We start from the raw sequence: 20,543 nt of genomic DNA, 5'->3' as shown, positions 1-20,543 counted from the left end.
TGGCCTCAGAACAGGTTGGTGCAGCTCAGGCCCCCGGTGAGTCATCAAAGTGTTGGGGGGAAAAAAAATATCAATCACTCCCTCAGCCTGCACACCCCACCCTGAAACGAAACTCACTTGGCACCCCAACACACCCCTCGATGAAGTGCACGTAACCCCTGGCGTTCTCGGGCAGCTCAGTGAAACTCCGCGCCTCCTCCGTGCTGCTCTTCCACCCGGCCAGGGTCACGTACTCAACCTGCACTTTGTGCAGCAGCTCCTGGTTGGCTGTAGAGAGAAAAACAAGGTGGGAGGTCAGGGAGAGAGCAGCTCAGAGCTTCAGCCAGGAAGAGGACAGTCTCACATAAATACGGTACATACACATGCCATATATCTCCCCCTCACTGACACATACACCCCAACCCCCCCCCGCCTCAGACACTGCCTCTCTCCAACACATACACCCCTGACACATGGAGATGCCCCTCCCCTCACACAGACAAGACACCCTCCCCCCCTCAGACACTGCCCCTCCCCTCACACAGACAAGACGCCCTTCCCCCCCCCCCCCCCACCCCACCTCAGGCACCACCCCTCCCCTCACACAGACAAGACACCCTCACCCCCTCAGACACTGCCCCTCCCCTCACACAGACAAGACACCCTCCCCCCCCTCAGACACTGCCCCTCCCCTCACACAGACAAGACACCCTCCCCCCCCTCAGACACTGCCCCTCCCCTCACACAGACAAGACACCCTCCCCCCCCTCAGACACTGCCCCTCCCCTCACACAGACAAGACACCCCACCCCCTCAGGCACCACCCCTCCCCTCACAGACACCCCCATCACAGTCACACTTAGACCCTCAGACATCACCCTTCAAACACAGACACATCCCCATTCCACCCCCACACGATGACAGAAACCTTTCCACCTCTTCCTGCCCCAGAGACCGAACAGAATTGAGCTAGTTTTCAAGCAGAATTCCCAGATGAAATTTTAACTACCGCGCCTGGAGTGGCTGCAACCAACCTGGAAAGTGAGGGATAGTCTTTCCATCCAATCTGTATCCCACGCCAACCTTGATCTCTTCAAACGTGTCGAGTATGTCGAGTTTAGTGAGAGCCAGTCTGAGATGGAGAATACAGTAGCACATCTGAAAGGCCGTCACCTTCTCCGTACCACATTGATATTCATTTAGACATCAGTAACACAGCAAAACACCAGAAAAAAAAGGTGGACCAAGAAAGATCTGACCCCAAGCCACATCAGGAGATATTAGGGATGTGTACCAAATGTAAGGGAGGGTTTTTAAAGAAAGGAAGTGAGAGGTATTCAGAGAGGGGATTCCAGAGTGTGTACTGCTCTGGGCACCACCCGACCCAGAAGGATGTGGACGCTTTGGAGAGTGTACAGATAAGGTTTGCCAGGATGTCGCCTGATATGGGGGGGTTTTAGTGACGTAGCAAGGTCGGGTAGACTGGATTAGTTCTCACAGGAGGTTGAGGGGTGAACCTGGTAGGAGTTTATAAGATTGTGAATGGCAATGGTTAGAGTGGAAATTGTGAGGCCATTTCCCAGGGTGGAGGGGTCAGTTACGAGGGGACACAGGTTCAGGGGGTGAGGGGGTGGTGGAGTGTAAAGGAGACGTGTGAGGCGAGGTCGCCCACACAAAAGGTGGTGGGTGCCTGGAACACACTGCCAGAGGGTGGTGATGGAAGCAGATACAATAACAGCGTTCAGGAAACACCTGGACAAATACGTGGACAGGAAGGGAATAGAGGGATACGGATCCTGGAAGAGAAGACAGTTTTAGTATGGAAGGGCAAAATGGGTCAGCACAGGCTTGGAGGGCCGAAGGGCCTGTTCCTGTGCTGTATTGTTCTTTGTTCTCAATACTTGAGAAGCTGAAATTAGGAGTACAGAGAGCGGGAGGGAGTGTAGGGGCAGGAGGGGGTTACAGGGATAGGGTGGGGGTGACAGAAATAGGGAAGGGGTGTAGGGGCTGGAGGGGGTGACAGAGAGAGGGAGGGGGTGTAGTTGCTGGAGGAATTTAGAGTTATAGAAGATGCAACCTAAGAGGCCAGGGCTGGGTGAGACAGAGGGATGGAGGGGAGGATGAAAAGCAGACAGGGCCACGCGCTGAACCGAACACTGACGCTGACTTCGCGCGACACAGAGGCCCTGCCGAGTACTCACGCTGTGAAGCCATTAATCATGCAAGCGTATTTGACCAACACCAGATCCAGCCAGCCACATCGCCTCCTCCGGCCCGTGGTGACACCAAACTCATGGCCTCGTCGCTGCAGCAGCTCACCCAGCTCCTGGGAAACAACAGGCAGCAAAGTGAGGGCTCAGGGAGTGACAGGGAGGTGGGAGTGAGGAAACCTGGGGTAGCAGGGACACTGACGCGACAGGCCAGCCCCACCTTTCAGTCAGACACTTCCCCGGCAACAGGGAAAGGGCAATACACTTCAAACAGGCAGGAGGAGCGACCAGAGGGCAGTGGGTACTCACGTTATCCTGTTCTGTGGGAAAGGCACCCACTCCCACCCTCGTGGTATATGCTTTCACAACACCATAAACCTCGCCAATGTTGTGAGGGGGTATCCCCAGTCCAGTGCACACCCCACCCACCGTGCAGTTCGAGGAGGTCACAAAAGGATAGGTACCTGGAACAGAATACAGACAATTCATGGCTTGGTCACACCAAACTTAGCAAACCAGTGAAAAACAACAGATGCCAGGTCGAACAGATCTATCCTCACAGGCGTCAGGACTGAGCTGCAAGAAAACCAACTTCAGAAAAATCAAAGAACAATTTAAATCAGTCAACACAGGGAGTGTATTGACTTCTCCCACTCTTGGTGCTGCCTGGCTTGCTGTGTTCTCCCATCCTCCTGCCTGTCCCTCCTGATGCTGCCTGCCTTGCTGTGTTCCCCCAGCCTCCTGCCTGTCCCTCCTGATACTGCCTGCCTTGCTGTGTTCCCCCAGCCTCCTGCCTGTCCCTCCTGATGCTGCCTGCCTTGCTGTGTTCCCCCAGCCTCCTGCCTGTCCCTCCTGATGCCGCCTGCCTTGCTGTGTTCCTCCAGCCTGTCCCTCCTGACACTGCCTGCCTTGCTGTGTTCTCCCAGCCTCCTGCCTGTCTCACCTTGGATTCCAACATCTGCAGTTATTGTCTCTCTGACCTGGTGATCCAGCAGGAGCCGATAGCCCTCAATCCTGGTTAACTGATTCAATTCACATCAGGTCAGCCAACCCAGACTGGTCAGGGGACAGTGCTGGTGGAGACGCTCAGGAATTGGCTTTCTCCATAACCCCGGCCTCAGTGAAAATGATGAAACATCAGTGGGAGAATTGTAATGGTTTTGGAAGGGTTCATGTTGGGAGACTGTGTTAAGCTCCACCCAGGACTGATGATATTGCAAGGATGGAGAAAAAGAAGAACCAGTTCACAGAGTCATAGAGATGTACAGCATGGACCTTAGAGTCAGAGTCATCGAGAGTAGAAACAGGCCCTTTGGCCCATCAGGTATGTCAACCAATAAACACCAAGCTATACTAGTCCCATTTACCTGTACTATGTCCACACCCGATAGTGCCTGTGTGTTTTAAGTGCTCATCCAGCTGCTTCTTAAATGTTGCAAGAGTAGCTGTTTCCATCGTGCTCTCAGACAGTACGTCTCATATTTCTACTCCCCCCAGATGTCCTCTAAACTTAACCCCCCCCCCCCCCCCCAACATAAACTTATGCCTTCAGATCTCAGACATGGGGAAAACAATCTACCTCTTATTATTCTGTGTACCTCAGTCCAAGATGATGAAAGGATTGGACACTCTGGAGGCAGGAAACATGTTTCCGCTGATGGGTGAGTGCCGAACCAGAGGACACAGCTTAAAAATACGGGGTAGACCATTTAGGACAGAGACGAGGAGAAACTTCTTCACCCAGAGAGTGGTGGCTGTGTGGAATGCTCTGCCCCAGAGGGCAGTGGAGGCCCAGTCTCTGGATTCATTTAAGAAAGAGTTGGATAGAGCTCTCAAGGATTCTGGAATCAAGGGTTATGGAGATAAGGCAGGAACAGGATACTGATTAAGGATGATCAGCCATGATCATATTGAATGGTGGTGCAGGCTCGAACAACAGAATGGCCTACTCCTGCATCTATTGTATATTGTCATAATCCAATTTAGGGGGATCAACTTGGAAACATACAGGCATCAGAGCTCTGTGTAAAGTTAGAGATCCCTGTTGGACAAGGGGAAAAATCTCAATTTTTTGACAAAAATTTATTGACAGGATGAGGGCGTCGTCATCTAGGCCCAGCATTTATTGTCCATTCCTATTTGCTCAGAGGGCAGTTAAGAGTGAACCACATTGTTGTGGGGGGTCTGGAGTCACATGTAGATCAGACCAGGTGAGGATGGCAGTTTCCTTCCCTAAAGGACATTAGTGAATCAGATGGGTTTTCCCAACAATCGACAATGGACTCACGGTCATCGTTAGATTCTAAATTCCAGCCTTTTCTTTAAAAACTGAATTCAAAGTTCATCGCCTGCCATGGTGGGATTTGAACCCGAGTCCCCCGGGTCTCTGGATTAACAGTCTAACGATAATACACTACACCATCGCCATACTAGGGGCTGAAGTCCAAAAATTAAAAGGGAACCCTTGTCACTCACGAACGTTGCCCCCACAGCTAGAGGACACCATGACACACAGCTACACAGGGTAAGTCAACTGCACAGAAGTAAGTTAAACCGAGATTGCGGCGCCAGCAATGTCACCACACCAAAATTGAACAGATTGCAGCACCATTAACAGCACAGAGCCAGAATTAAGCCGCAATTTAAAAGCCCTGAGGGTATCGGGTCTAACAAAAGAATACAGGCAGTAGACAGAGGCCACATTAAGAGGATATCTATAGTTTAAACCTTGGTTTACTAAGGGAACAGACATCAGGCTTTACTTTGGCAAATCATGCAATGTAATAGGTATCTTTATTAGGCTGTGTAATTAAATTTGCCTGAAAAGAAATCTCAGTTAATCAACATTGAGGTACAGAATCGTATAAACCAGGGGTACTATACTGAAGAGTTTAAAACCCTTCAAAGACAAGGAAAACACTATCTTCGTATTTTAAATACAGCATTATATTCGTGCTGTTTTAAGTAGCTATTTAGAAAGAGATGAAAGCAACATTGATATATTGCAATATTAAAAGCCAGATAGAAAAGCAGCATTGAGACACTGCAAAATGAAAACACTTTGAAGTGAGAATAATCAATAATGACACTAGGAAGATATGGCAGAAGGAATATTGCCTGGATGATTTAATATCAGGGTCAAAACAAAACATCGTGGACATCTTGGAGAGAACTGCTCCAAAGATACAGAATTGCTTCCCACGTTTAGACACTAAATCACACTGTTTACACCATTATATTCAATAATTCCTAGATCTTATGTTCCGATGTCAAGACTTTAAAGAAGGTACCAATACAGAGGAAAGCGCTTGACCACGGAGAGAGGGTACATTTGTTCTGAGAATTAAAGATAACTGTTCTTAGCGTCAATGGATTGGTGTAAGGTGAGAATGAGAGAGAGACACCAAAAGCGAGAGAGTGACATTTTGTAGCTCAATGACACTGGGCATGTTAGCAGAGCAAAAAGGTAAAAAACAATGGCTGCAGATGCTGGAAACCAGATTCTGGATTAGTGATGCTGGAAGAGCACAGCAGTTCAGGCAGCATCCGAGGAGCTTCGAAATCGACGTTGCAGGCAAAAGCCCTCCTTTATTCCTGATGAAGGGCTTTTGCCTGAAACGTCGATTTCGAAGTTACTTGGATGCTGCCTGAAATGTTAGCAGAGCAAGATTACTTCATGACCTTTTCCACATAGTTTAGACTCGTCTCTTGTCATGATGTACTGTTAAAATGGAAGACTGATGGAAAAAAGGTAATTATTGGCCTTGGAATTCCGAATTCCTAACAGAACTACTGTTGAAATTATTGATGAAGCTTTGTCAGATTTATTCCACTCCAAAGACAATTGTGACTTTGAAGAAAATTATTCAGATTATGAAGAAAGCAAAAACAATCTCAGGGAATCCGGAGGGGAGGGAAACACCTTGAGGCGGGGGTGAGAGTGAGGGGAACTGTGGTCAGCTGCAAGGGGTGGGACTGGCACACAAAGGGGGCAGTGACACAGCTTTGCTCTCCTCAGAATAGGAACGGATAAAGGTAGCTCAGAGTTTACTGCGGGCCTGCGGCGCGATTGGAGAGTGCAGCGTCCGCATTCTGGCTTCTTACCGAAGTCGATGTCCAGCAGCGTGGCGTTGGCACCCTCCACGAGGATCTTCTTGGGTGGCCCGTGGAGGGCCTTGTACATGAAATAAACCCCATCCTTCACCAGGGGCCGGATTCGCTCAGAGTATTCCTGCAGAGGAAGTGGGGGGGGCACGGTCAATAAACAACCCGAATCTCCCCTACCCTACGTGGTATAACACTCCGTACTTTCACCCTCTCCCCTTCAGTTGCATTTCGGTAACTGAGAGGATTCCACTGGCGTGCAGCTCGGCCTCTCCCCAGCTCTGCACCAAAACATTCCAGCTCCACTTTTCAAATGATACAACACCCCCTTCCCCCCCAGCCATGACTCCATTCTCAATCCTCTTTGCTCCCACACCAGCAGCAACCCCTCCCCCAAGGCAAGAAATACTCTCTCCAGTTCGAAACCATCTTGATATTTCAAACACTTTGATCAGGTCACAGAGTCATACAGCGTGGAAACAGACCCTTTGGCCCAACCAGTCCATGCTGACCGCATTTCCAAACTAAACCAGCCCCAGCCGCCTGCATGTGGCTCATATCCCTCCAAACCTTTCCTATTCGTGTACCTGTCGAAAGGTCTTAAGCTTTTTAAGTGTACCTGCATCTACCACTTCCTCTGGCAGTTCATTCCATGCATGAACCACTAAAAAAAAAGTTGCCCCTCATCATTAATGGCCAGGTGCTGGCCAATGGGGTTGGGGTATCTGGTCGGCATGGACGGGTTGGACCGAAGGGTCTGTTTCCATGCTGTACATCTCTATGACTTTCTCCTCTCACCTTAAAAATACATTCCCCTCGACTTGAGCTCCTCCAGCAGAGGAGTCACCTGATCAATGTCCCTCATGATTTTATAAACCTCTAGAAGGTTCCCCCCCCTCCCCCCATCCCGTGATGTAAAGTCCCAGTCTAAATTTTATATCTCAAACCCTCCCTTTGCAGCAACACTTGGGGTCTTGTCAAGGTGGGGAATGGAGGCAGGACAAGTTTAAGCTGTCCAAAGGCCAAATCAAGGGGGAAAGGAAGCAAGGCACGAGGGATATATGGAGGGCCCAGGCCACCCTACACCCCAACGGGAAACTGGGGGAGGGGGGAAAAGGAGAAACTGACCTCCAATACGTCCCAGGACTGACAAGGAGCGTGCAACCCAACCGAACGAAGCCACAAATACAAACTAGACTCAAGTTACCTTCAGTTTGTCCAACTCTCCTTCAATATCAATGTGCAGCGTTGGGTACATGCTTTTATATTGATGGGCAAGCCCTCTGAAGCTGGGGGGGGGGGGGGAAAAAGAGGGAAGGGAAGGGAAGGGTGGGGGGGGGGGTGGGGGGGAAAAGGAGGGAGTGCAAGGTGGGGGAGGAAGGGGGGGAGGGAAGGAGTGCAAGGTGGGGGTAGTGGGGGAGACAGGAGGTGGTGGGGAAAATGGAGGGAGGGAAAGAAAGAGTGAGAGTAAGATGAAAGGGGAAAGATGGGTGGGGGGGGGGCGGAAGGCAGGAGAAAGAGAGGGAGAAGTTAATGCGGGTTTAATACTTTGCAACGAATGAGCACATTTGACATAGCAAACCACCCTGAAGACCCTCACAGATCAATGATTTCCACACCACGACAATGCAGTGAGGTTATCATACCTGTTCCAGACACCATGGGGGTGTGAGAGAGAGAGAGAGCGAGAGCTCCTGCTGAAACTGGGGGCCGCCAAGGAGTGGAGTCTGGATCGTGAAAAGGTCGTGAACGAAACGGAGGAATGCCGGCCTCAGGACTCCGAGAGAACTCTCCCGGGCAGCAGTTCCAGTTTAAACACACCTCGTTACAGGTAGCTTACCCCTCAGTGCCGGGCCAGAGATACCCAGGATTCGCTTCAACCCATCCCTGGGGAAGGGGGAAGATCCGGGTCTTTGCGGGAAAGGCCTGGATCAGATTGCTGAGGACTTCCTTTCCGTCTGCTGCAGGACTCGTTGGAATTTTCACACCTTTCCCTCACTTAACCCCCCGCCACCCCCACACAGTATATGGACGTCACTTGGGCAGCCAGCTTTCCAAGCCCACCTCTAACCACCCCTTGAACGGTGTGGTTCACTTGGGCCATTTTTCAGGGTGGTTGAGAGTCAACCCCGCATTGCTGAGAGTCTGGAGTCACATTGTAGACTGGAATGCCTACAGCGTGGAAACAGGCCCTTTGGCCCAACAAGTCCACACTGACCTTCTGAAGAGTAACCCATGCAGACCCACTCCCCTAAATCTATACCTGACTAATGCGCTTAACCTAGCTATCCCCGGACCTTATGAGCAATTTATTACGGCCAACGCTAAATTTAGCATGAACCGCTAATTGTGGGAGGAAACCAGAGCACCCGGAGATTGACGCGGGGAGAATGTGCCAAATCCACACAGTTGCCCGAGACAAGAATCTAACCCGGGTTCCCTGGCGCTAGGAGGCAGCAGCGCTAACCACTGAGCCACGGCGCTGCCCAGGCCAGACCAGCTATGGATGGCGGATTTCCTTCCCCAGATGGGAAGGTGTATTCAGCACAGAAAGGAAACCAGTGCATTGCCACTTGAGATGGGTGATGAACCACTGAACATGTTTAAAGGCAGTGAGATCGGCAGTGGATTTACTAAGGTCAGGTGAGAAGGCGGAGTTTGAGGCTGTAACCAGCTCAACCCGGATATTACAGAATGGTGCAGCAGGATTCAGGGGCTGAATGGCCCACTCCAATTTTGTACGCACCGGTCGAGACTGAGGTTTGGTTTTGCGAGGACGGGTAGGATCTCAGTAACGACACCAGCGTGTTTTTTTTGTTTAAAAATAGAAAAGGGATATCCCTCCCTCGTTTGTTACCTCAGCTAGAAGGCAGAAAGCAAACGCCGATTCCTTACCGTTTTGAAAACTCCTCAAAGTCCGACAGCAAGTCGCAGATACGGAGGCCGGTGCGAGAGGCTTTCGATGCGTACACCGGTCCGATGCCCTTCCTCGTGGTCCCCAGGCTGACAGGCATGGGAAGGTAACAGATCGAAAAAGAGAGAGAGAGAGAGAGAGAGAGAGAGAGAGGGGGGGAGAGGGAGAGACACACACAGAGGGGGATGAGAACAGGTCAAAGATGGGCCGGTCACCTCTGAACACTGACACCCAACCTCCCTCCAGTCTCGGCGAGGTGTGGTCCGGCACACTCACTTTTTCCCAGCCACCTTCTGACGTTGCTGCTCCTGCACACCGTCCACTGCCTGATGGAAATCAAACACTGGAAACAAGAGGAGAACAGTCAAGTAAGACTTACCGTCAGTGACTACGCAGCACAGAACCAAGCCGCTGGGTCCATCAGCGCTACGCCAGGCATCTAATGCTTTCGCGTTTTGCTGGAGAAGTACATGCAGCAGTCTCACTCGGAAAGTACAAGACTCTGAAGGGGTTGGACAAAGTAACTTGGGGGGGAAAAAAATACGTGAAATTGTCCATTTTGGCAGGGAACGATAAAATCCAAGGATTTGCCTTAAACAGAGAGAGCCGGGTGCTTTAATCACAAAATATGAGGATTCAGGGACAGAAGTAATTCCGAAAGCTCAGAATATTATGGGTTTATTGAGGGGGAAATGGAATGTAAGCAACATAATGCAGACGCTGGAATCTGTACTGAAGACGTAAAAGTGCTGGAAATCCCCAGCAGGTCAGGCAGCATCCGTGGAGACAATAAGCTAACGCTTAGAGTGGAGGTGAGCTCAGATGGTGAGCGGCCTACTCCAGGTTCCATCACTAAAAGGCATGGATGTCAACACTGGAGCACAATGAGCACCTTACAGACAAAGGACACACTCCTGGAGAGAGACGGGTACACACACAAGACGAAGCCAATCACGTGCAAACCATCCCTCACCCTCCAGCATCTCAAAACGACACCAACTCACCGATGTGGGCTCTGTCCGATATCACCGTCCGCGACTCCCAGCCTTCCAAACCTGCACGCGCGGGAGAGAGAGACACAAGTGACAGAATTTGTCATCACGTTCCACAACGGATGATACTCTGGGCTAACACCACCCCCTCCCAAATAATAGCGGTATAATCAATTGGGAGGGGGGGGGGGGAGAAAATAAAGAGGTGAGGAGAGATAGACAGAGTGGGGGGAGACAGATGAAAAATAGAAAGAGCGAGAGAGACAGAGACTGGAATTAATGAGTGTGCACACATATGCAAATCACTGGAGACAGATGCACACAAAGATAGTGAGAGACTCCGATAGACCTGCAATTCCTCATAACTTCAAAGTGAACAGCAAAGAGGCACCATCGAAGACCATGCAACTGCTGGGTTCTCAGAGAAAGCCCATCTGGTTCACTCATATCCTTCAGGCCTACAAGGGAATCCAGACCCACAGTAACGTAGCTGCCTCTGAACTACCCACTGGAGGGGGCCAAACGTGACACTCGGTTGGATTGAATTGCTGGGAGGGTCCCTTCAGCATGTGCTTTAGAGGAGCTCAAAGGCCAGCTAAGGACGGACAATAAAACACTGGGCCAAAGTGAGGGCTGCAGATCAGAGTCAAGAGTGGGGTGCTGGAAAAGCACAGCTGGTCAAGCAGCATCTGAGGAGCAGGAGAATCGACGTTTTGGGCAAAAGCCCTTCATCAGGAAACATTAGACCGGACTCAGCTGGCAATGCTGACCTCCGAAAAAATGAGCAGGGGAGTATGGGTACATAGAATCCCAACAGTGTGGAAACAGGCCATTTGGCCCAACACATCCACACCAACCCTCAAAAGTGTGACCCATTCCCTTATCCTAGTACTCTACATTTACCCCCTAATCGATGCACCTAACCTACACACCCCTGGACACTATGGAGCAATTTAGTATGGCCAATACACCCTAACCTACACATCTTTGGACTGTGGGAGGAAACCGCAGCACCCGGAGGAAACCCCACGCAGACCCGGGGAGAATGTGCAAACTCCACACAGACAGTTGCCCGAGGGTGGGATCGAACCTGGGACCCTGGTGCTGGGAGGCAGCAGCAGTGCTAACCACTGAGACGTCCCAGAGCAGGGGCAGAGACCAGGTGGAAGACAACACAGGAACGTTCAGACAACTGGTCTCCTCCAAACTCTCCAGGATCTCTCGCAAGAACCACAAAAAAATCAGTCCACAGGGAGGTACAGTAGCACAGATAGAGTAGTCTAGGAAGCAGGGGTCGGAGGATAGGCAGACATCGCTGGAGGTTAAAAGAATGAAAGGTGATTTTACTGAACCATGTAGAGTCCTCTCGGGAGCTGACAGGGGGCAAGTGATAAACAATTTACTGTTTTGCCGATGACGGGGAGAGATTGTGGAACATACTCTTCCCCAGACAGCAGAGGATGCTGGGTCATTAAACTCAGCCTCGAATAGAGTCATGGAGAGATTTTCTGGATGGATTTGTTATGGAGTCAAGAGTTAATTTTGGGGGGGGCAGATAGGAAGCTGGAGCGGAGACCAGAAGCAGATTGGCTGTGATCTTATTGAACAGTAGCACAGGCTGGAGGGGCTGAATGGCCTACACCTGCTCATCAAGTCTGATGTCCCACTGTTTCCTGCAAGCTGCACAGCCGCACTAGAGGACTCTGTGCAGACACATTTGACACCTGCGTCGAGAAGTCATTCCAGAAACTGCGGACAACCTGGAAATAAAATTAGGGGGAAAATTGCTGCTACCTTCTTTCAGTGAAGGCAGCAAAATAACTACTCGGGAGACACGCAGGAATCATCGCTGGTTCAGTCCAGCTAACATTGTCCACCGGTGAACAAACATACAAAGCTGCATTTATATACCGCCTTTCACATTGCAGAATGTAACAAGACACTTTACTGGAACATTAACAAACAGCACACAGGAAGGAAATGCAACCAAAGGCTGGATTAAAGAGCTCAGTTTTATTGAACAATTTAAAGGAGAGGTGACGAGCCAGGGTTTAAGGAGGCAATGGTTGAAGGACTGCAATATCTTACAGACTTAAGGGATTGGAGGTGGCGAGAGGGATAGGGCGAGGGCATCGGGGTTGGAGGGGGTGACAGGGAGAGGGCATAGGGGTTGGAGAGGGTGACAGGGAGAGGGCATAGGGGTTGGAGGGGGTGACAGGGAGAGGGAGAGGGCATAGGGGTTGGAGGGGGTGACAGGGAGAGGGCATAGGGGTTGGAGGGGGTGACAAGGATAGGGAGAGGGCGTAGGGGTTGGAGGGGGTGACAGGGAGAGGGAGAGGGCGTAGGGGTTGGAGGGGGTGACAGGGAGAGGGCATAGGGGTTGGAGGTGGCGAGAGGGATAGGGAGAGGGCATCGGGGTTGGAGGGGGTGACAGGGAGAGGGAGTGACAGGGAGAGAGAGAGGGCATAGGGGTTGGAGGGGGTGACAGGGATAGGGAGAGGACGTAGGGGTTGGAGGGGGTGACAGGGATTGGGGGGGGGGGGTGTAGAGTCTGGAGGAGAGACAGATAGGGAGGGGGCGTAGGGTCTGGAGAAGGCGAGAGAGATAGGGAGGGGGAAGATCAGGGAGAGATTTGAAAACAGTGAAGAAATATGTAAATGTGGATAGAGACTGACAGACCGTCTGTGCAGGCTCCCGGTCAGCACCCTCTCACCTTTGCCCTTCCGGAGGTTTTTCTCAGCTTCCTCAAAGAGCCCTGGGATGTGAATAACCACCCCGTTGCCTGGAGATACAAGAGCTGCAGTCAACAGCTGCCTACAAAACCACTCCGCCCACTCAAACCTCACGGGCCTTTCCCACCCCTTTTGTCTCCCACAGCCTCTGGCCTACTTGGACGAAGATGGAGGTGGGTGAGTTTGTAAACTTGGCAGACAATGCCGAAGGCTGATGGACAGTGTCGAAGGTTGTCAAAGGGTACAGTGGGATATAGATCTGACATGGATAGAGAATTAGCAGATGGGAGTTTAATCCAGGCAAGTGTGAGGAGCTGCACTTTGGGAGATCAAATGTTAAACAAAAGTGTACAATTAATGGCAGTACCCTGAACACACTGACATACAGAGGGACCTTGGGATCAAGTCCATAGCTCCCTGAAAGCAGCCATGCAAACAGATTGAGATGGGAAAGGCAGCGTATGGCATGCTTGCCTTTATTGGTCAGGGATACGAGAGTCACAATGCCGTGTTGCAGCTTCGTACACCTTTGGTTAGGCCGCACTTCGGGGACTGCGTTCAATTCTGGTCACCACGTTGCAGGAAGGACGTGGAGGCTTTGGAGAGGGTGCAGAAGAGGTTTACCAGAATGCTGCCTGGATTAGAGGTCATGAACTATAAAGGAGAGGCTGGGGAAAAACTCAGGTCGTTTGCTTTGGAGGCTGAGGGAAGACTTGATAGTGGTCTACCAAATTATGAGATCAGAGATCGGGAAAAACATTCTGACCATCAGCCCTGAATTGAAATGTCTAAACTGGGAGGCATGCATTTAAAGTAAGACGGGGAAAGTTCAAAGGAAATGTGAGGGGGCAATGTTTTTTTTTATAAACAGTAGAAGTAGTCTGGAATGCACTGCTGGGGTAGTGGTGGAGGAGGTATGATTTGGGCATTTAAGATAAGCACATAAATATGTAAGGAATGGAGGGATACGGAGCAAAGGCAGGAGAAAGATTTTAATTTAACTTGGCAAAAACAGAACTGCAGATGCTATAAATCAGAAACAAAAACAAATTGCTGGAAAAGCTCTGCAGGTCTGGCAGCACCCGTGGAGAGAAACGGGAGTTAACGTTTCGGGTCGAATGACCTTTCCTCAGAAGAGCCGCAGTTCTGAGGAAAGGTGACTCGACCTGAAACGTTACCTCTGATTTCTCTCCACAGTTGAATTTGGCGTCCTGTTCGACACAACACTGTGGGCTGAAGGGCCTGCTGCTGGACTGTTTAGTGACTGCCTTGGGTGGGGTGGGGGGTGCAGGGTGAAAAAAAAAAAAGAGGTGTCAAGCCCCGGACAGCTCACTGACATTGGCTGATCAACACCTCCTCTCTCCTCCCCCCCCCCCCACCAAGGCCTCCATCCTTATCACCAGTTAGCAGATTGTTGTCGAAGATTTGACAAACACCCATATGTGAGTCCAGATATTATCATCTCAGAGACCTTGTATTTAAAAAGGCTGATCCTGAGAAACAGACAGACACAGCCAGGACCAGGCACCTTGCACAGACTGCAGGACCAGATCGTGAACTCAAACCCCGATCAGGATGAATTTCTTCCTGAAAGCAACATTTTGGAAACGTGCGCAGTTCGATTAACAGCTGCCAAGCTGAGCGGATTGTCCAGCAGTCTCAGAGAGCACAGTTCCTCGCACAGTTCCCCCCCACCCCCAAGGAAGCTGCTGAGACTGCATGGGAGCGCAGAGCTGGGGGGGGGGAATAACTGAGGACAAAATAAAAATCAGTTGAAACAAAAAAGGCAAGAACAGCCTGTACAAGGGGATAGCATGAATGTAAAGGGTTAAAGCCGAATAGCCCACAGTTTGGAAAATTGAGAGACTGCAAACACACACATAGGACAGATGTCTGAGAGCAGAAACTGGAATACCAAAAGAACAAGCTTTTCCCCTCGGAGAAAGTGACCAGCAGTGAAGAAAAAGGAGAACCTGACTCTGTAATTAGTTGAGATAAGGTGCAATCAGGTGTACAGGATTCACGAAGATCAGGTGGTGTCGCCACGTGGCTTTGGGTCATAAATCAAAACCAGTTATGGTTTTGTTCCAAGGGATCTTTGTACCTTGCTTTAAGGACTATAATGCTGATCTTTACTTTTCCATCCTTCTCATCTATACCATGGATTTCTTATCAATGTATCTTTGTACCTAAGATGGTGCCAGAAATGGCGACTTTCTACAGTTTTTGCTGTACTTATGTACTGCAACAATAAACTCAATTCTAATTAACAAGTCTCAAATATGCAGCTCCAGGTCACTGACCGGGATAACTCTGGTCAAATCCCTGAGGTGTTTGGGAGAGGGGGGGGTGGGGTGGTGGTGTCAAGTATACATCTACTAACCAATCAGGGTTTTACATGGGTGGTACGGTAACTCAGTGGTTAAGCACTGCTGCCTCACAGCGCCCGGGTCTCGGGTTTGATTCCATTCTCAGGCGATTGTCTGTGTGGAGTTTGCACGTTCTCCCCGCGTCTGCGTGGGTTTCCTCTGGGTGCTCCGCTTTCCTCCCACAGCCCAAAGACGTGTTGGTTTGGATGGATTGGCCATGGGAAATTGTCCCACAGTGCCCAGGTTAGGGTGGATTGGCCGTGCTAAATTGTCCCATAGTGCCCAGGTTAGGGTGGATTGGCCGTGCTAAATTGTCCCATAGTGCCCAGGTTAGGGTGGATTGGCCATGCTAAATTGCCCCATAGTGCCCAGGGATGTGCAGGTTAGGGTGGATTGGCCGTGGGAAATTGTCCCATAGTGCCCAGGTTAGGGTGGATTGGCCGTGCTAAATTGTCCCATAGTGCCCACGTTAGGGTAGATTGGCCGTGCTAAATTGCCCCATAGTGCCCAGGGATGTGCAGGTTAGGGTGGATTGGCCGTGGGAAATTGTCCCATAGTGCCCAGGTTAGGGTGGATTGGCTGTGCTAAATTGCCCCATACTGCCCAGGGATGTGCAGGTTAGGGTGGATCGGCTGTGGGAAATTGTCCCATAGTGCCCAGGGATGTGCAGGTTAGGGTGGATTGGCCGTGGGAAATTGTCCCATAGTGTCTGGGGATGTGCAGGTTAGGGTGGGATTGGCCGTGCTAAATTGTCCCATAGTGCTCAGGGATGTGCAGGTTAGGGTGGGATTGGCCGTGCTAAATTGTCCCATAGTGTCCAGGGATGTGCAGGTTAGGGTGGGATTGGCCGTGCTAAATTGTCCCATAGTGCCCAGGGATGTGCAGGTTAGGGTGGATTGGCCGTGCTAAATTGTCCCATCGTGCCCAGGGATGTGCAGGTTAGGGTGGATTGGCCGTGCTAAATTGTCCCATCGTGCCCAGGGATGTGCAGGTTAGGGTGGATTGGCTGTGAGAAATGCAGGGTCACAGGGAGAGGGTGTGTGGGGAGGGGATGCTCGAGGCTGGACTCAATGAGCTAAATGGCCTGCATCCACACAGTAAGGTTTCTATGACATGTCTCTTAGTCATAAATAATTAGAAAGCTAGGAATTTAAACTATAGTGTAATATTGTTTGGAAAATATGTCAACTTTCTACTAATTTCAGGGAGTATTTGAATAAGTTTATTCCACTTAAGTGTAGCAACATTGTATTTTTAAAGTCGTTTGGGTTCTTGAACAGCCAAGTTTAAACATGTCGTTAGCAGTCAGAATATGTTGACATACACTAAGGTAAAAAATGACTGCAGATGCTGGAAACCAGATACTGGATTAGTGGTGCTGGAAGAGCACAGCAGTTCAGGCAGCATCCAAGGAGCTTCGAAATCGACGTTTCGGACAAAAGCCCTTCATCAGGAATAAAGGCAGTGAGCCTGAAGCGTGGAGAGATAAGCTAGAGGAGGGTAGTGATATGTAGTTTGGAATGGGGTGGGTAACTGTGCAAGCGTTAGTCCTGAGTGTGCGCCACTCAAAGGACAGCTGTTGAGCTTCTCCTTATATGCATGTGAATGAAGGTGGGTTGACTCTTACTTAACACTGCCCTCTTAGACTTTCGAGAACCGGTTGAAAAGGTGGAGGCAGTTAGAGAATGCTGGAGAAACTCGGTGGGGGTGGGGGTCTGGGCGCATCTTGCAGAGACAGAGAGAAAGAGTTAACACTTCAAGTTCGGGGATAACCGTCATTCAGAATTGCAGATCTGAAGCGTCATCCCAGACGTGAAGCATTAGTGCTGCACTCCTGTCTCCACAGATGCTGCCCAGTTTCTTCAGCCTTCTCAGTGTTTGTTTCTGGTTTGGGGAGGAGGGGGTGGGGGGTGAATGTCAGCAGTGAGGTAGCAGCGACTCATGGCTCTGGGAACGGAGGCCCACGTACCTCATGGAGACGCGGCTTTAAGACACGGACATTTCCTTTCCTTCTATTTCCACTTCCTATTTTTTTAAATTCTGCTTTTTGTATCTAAACTGGTTGTTTTGGTTTTGTTTTGAAGATATCTGTTATTACTGATTCTGGTTTTTGGCATCAGAGACTGAGCCAGGGAATGGCAACGCTGTACAGAGGAACCTCGATTATCTGAAGGACGTGGGCAGGGAGTTATTTAGTTTGGTGAAATGGAATTTCGGATAATCGAATGCCAGATAACAGCTTAGCCAAGCATCGGGATCTTATGATCTTGCCAGATCATCTGATATTCAGACAAATGAATGCAGATAATCGAGATTCCTCTGTACGCTTTTCACTTACTTTTGTTTCCTTGTACTCCTATACGTCTGACAATAAAATCTAACGAGGAGAAAGCGAGGACTGCAGATGCTGGAGATCAGAGCTGAAAAATGTGTTGCTGGAAAAGCGCAGCAGGTCAGGCAGCATCCAAGGAGCAGGAGAATCGACGTTTCAGGCCCTTCTTCAGGAATGAGGAGGGTGTGCCAAGCCGGCTCAGATAAAAGGTAGGGAGGAGGGACTTGGGGGAGGGGGCGTTAGAAATGCAATAGGTGGAAGGAGGTCAAGGTGAGGGTGATAGGCCGGAGTGGGGGTGGGGGCGGAGGGGTCAGGAAGACGGTGCTGAGTTCGAGGGTTGGAACTTTCTGTGCAGAGGAGATGACCTGGGATGTGCAGTGAGAGAGGGACTCACTGAAATCCTTGTAGAGGGAGGAAGAGAGCTTCTTCAAGTTTTTTTCTGGGCAGTGGAGATGTCCTGGGGTGTGCTTTTTCTAACTCTAACTCTAATTCTAATTCTGAGTTGGTAAAGTGGGAGATTTGTTTGAGCTGGCACAAATGCCGGTGGAAAAGCTGTAAAGATTGTGCCTTTTTACTTTGTTATTTTACAACTATAGACTGAAATGAAAACAAACAATTTCTGTTTGTTTGAAAGGATGGTTGCTAGGTTTGAAAGTACATAACCTGAAACTAGTGGCAAGCATCATTCGTAGCTGTTTGAACAAGCAAATTGAAGTGGTTGCAGATAAACCAGAACTGAGGGATTTTGTATTCTGATGCAGGTCTGGTTGGCAACATAAATTTAACTGGTCTACGGACTAGTGACCAGTTATCGATGACAGAGGCCTGCTGAAACCTGTAATTGGTTCTCGGGTAAGTGAACACCTTGGGGCTGGCCACAACATTCAGCGGGGAGGGGGGGGGTGGGGGTGGGGAGAAAAAGTGTTTTGCTCTCCACCTGCACAGTCTCTGTTCTGCAGAGAAAATCTACTTTAATCACCTTCCCTTTGGTAGTTGTTCTAGACGGAGGGTACAATCAAACCAGCCACCTTGTATTTCTTGCAAAAAAGTGGCAGCATCTGGAAAGAGACTAAAAAGCAACATTCTGACCAGCAAAAGGGTCATCTCAGCAACCCGTGAATACGAACAACTGATGGCACTCCAGCTTTTCTGCAAACATAACATTTTTCCTGTTTCCTCGTCTAAGAGTGTGTGTATGTTTAGGTTTATAAGGGGATTAGAGTTTTAATTGGTACTGTTATATGGTTTGTACGTGTAGGTACAGTCTAATTCCTTGTAATAAACAGTAATTCTTGTTTTAGATTAGATTAGATTAGATTAGATTACTTACAGTGTGGAAACAGGCCCTTCGGCCCAACGAGTCCACACCGCTCCTCCGAAACGCAACCCACCCTTACCCCTACATTTACCCCTTACCTAACACTACGGGCAATTTTAGCAAGGCCAATTCACCCTGACCTTAAATAGAGAAACCTGGCCCATGCTCTTTGTCACCCTCAGTTTGAGTATAGAGTCAAATTAGGAAATTCTAAGTACTTAAAAGTCTCGAATCTTTGTGACATCACTAGGAATAATGGGGCTCAATTTCCGATGCACTGCCCAGTGAAGTGCGACAGAGCCAACGGTGTTAACACAGGGCCTTGCAGGCAACTACTACCCACTTGTAATCCTGCAATAATCTCTCTCCAGAACTACAACGCCAGTACCCTGTTGTGGACACACAAGCAGCATTGGGAGCTGCATAGGTCAAGTGAAGAGAGTGGGGATAGGACGGGGCATTAGTGTCCAAACAGCTTCATTGTCTGTCGTTTCATAATGGATACCTTTTAAAGGATATAACTTCAGTCACATAAACGTAGTTTTTTTTTGCTGATTGGTTTAGAATAGCTCTGCTTACAGTAAATACAGTATTCTTACAGGTGAAGTTATTTCTGTCCTAAACAGCAGGAAGAAAGATTATCTCAGTGGTTTCAACACAGTGGTACCACCCCAGGGGTAACAGGTCTTTTGAAGCAGTTTATGGATTAAGGTGGCTTGGTTATCAGGTTGTACACCAACAGTTTACAGTTTTACCTGTGACTGAAATCTACTCATTTATAACAAAGCTTCTGCCAACTAACAATTCTTACAAATTGAGACAGGGCACCCGAGGATGGATCTATTTGTCTTGGAGGGAGTACAGTAGAGCTTCACCAGATTGATCCATGGGACGACAGGACTATCCCTTGACGAGAGACCGACACTGGGCTTGTATTTCCCGCAGTTTAAGCAGGAGAGCTGATCCAACTGAAGAATAGAGAATTCTTACAGGGCTCGATATGTTGAAACACGGAAAGGAAGCTTCCCCCAACAGTGTGTGGGGTGGAGGTAAAGAGGGTATAGAACTAGCAGAGTGTCTCAGGATAAGAGGCTGGCCCTTCAGGACTCTCAGAAGGAGGTATTTCTTCAGTTAGAGCATGGGAAATCTTTGGAATTCTCTACCCCAGAGGGCAATGGAAGCTCAGTCAGTACGTTCAGGTCAGAGATTGAGAGATTGCCAGATAAGAAAGATATCCGAGATAGAGTGAGAAAACGATACTGGGGTAATGATCAGCAATGATCCTGCAGAATGGCAGAGCAGGGACTGAATGGATTATTCTTGCTCCCAGTTCCTGTTCAAGAAAGCTCACCTCAAACTGTTAACGTCTCAATCTTAAACTGTTTTACACATCAGTGTGCTGCACCACGAAGGGCACTCACCAATGAAGGATGTGGCATTCTTGTTGATTACTCCACTGGGCAAGAGGTGGAAGTTGTACTCGACAGAATCCACCACAACGGTGTGCCCTGCATTGTTCCCACCCTGAGAAGGGGACAAAGCAGAAAAGAATTGTTAAAGTCAGGCAGGAGTCATCACGGCTGGGAATAGGGA

The 20,543-nt window shown here is 49.5% G+C and overlaps 1 protein-coding gene across 13 annotated transcripts in view; it reads right to left on the bottom strand.

Annotated features, from left to right (window-relative positions):
* The window catches only part of LOC140457099 (adenylosuccinate synthetase isozyme 2-like), a 64,972-nt gene that overhangs the window by 2,851 nt on the left and 41,578 nt on the right, over positions 1-20,543 (bottom strand). For 6 of the 13 annotated variants that reach the window (XM_072551087.1, XM_072551094.1, XM_072551088.1 and 3 more), the window contains 11 exons: positions 20,372-20,474; positions 12,913-12,981; positions 10,212-10,262; positions 9,484-9,550; positions 9,189-9,296; positions 7,501-7,582; positions 6,294-6,420; positions 2,499-2,653; positions 2,181-2,305; positions 1,014-1,111; positions 118-267 (listed from right to left, as the gene is read on the bottom strand). In XM_072551087.1, coding sequence (XP_072407188.1) covers positions 118-267; positions 1,014-1,111; positions 2,181-2,305; positions 2,499-2,653; positions 6,294-6,420; positions 7,501-7,582; positions 9,189-9,296; positions 9,484-9,550; positions 10,212-10,262; positions 12,913-12,981; positions 20,372-20,474 — 1,135 coding nt within the window. The remainder of the gene's footprint in view (positions 1-117; positions 268-1,013; positions 1,112-2,180; positions 2,306-2,498; positions 2,654-6,293; positions 6,421-7,500; positions 7,583-9,188; positions 9,297-9,483; positions 9,551-10,211; positions 10,263-12,912; positions 12,982-20,371; positions 20,475-20,543) is intronic. The other 7 variants (XM_072551095.1, XM_072551091.1, XM_072551093.1 and 4 more) reach the window with 2 other exon arrangements.

The sequence above is a fragment of the Chiloscyllium punctatum genome, chromosome 31 (assembly GCF_047496795.1).
Source record: "Chiloscyllium punctatum isolate Juve2018m chromosome 31, sChiPun1.3, whole genome shotgun sequence".
NCBI classification, from domain to species: Eukaryota; Metazoa; Chordata; class Chondrichthyes; order Orectolobiformes; family Hemiscylliidae; genus Chiloscyllium; species Chiloscyllium punctatum.
Note: the sequence above shows the minus strand (reverse complement) of the source record. Positions and strands in the feature narration are given on the sequence as shown.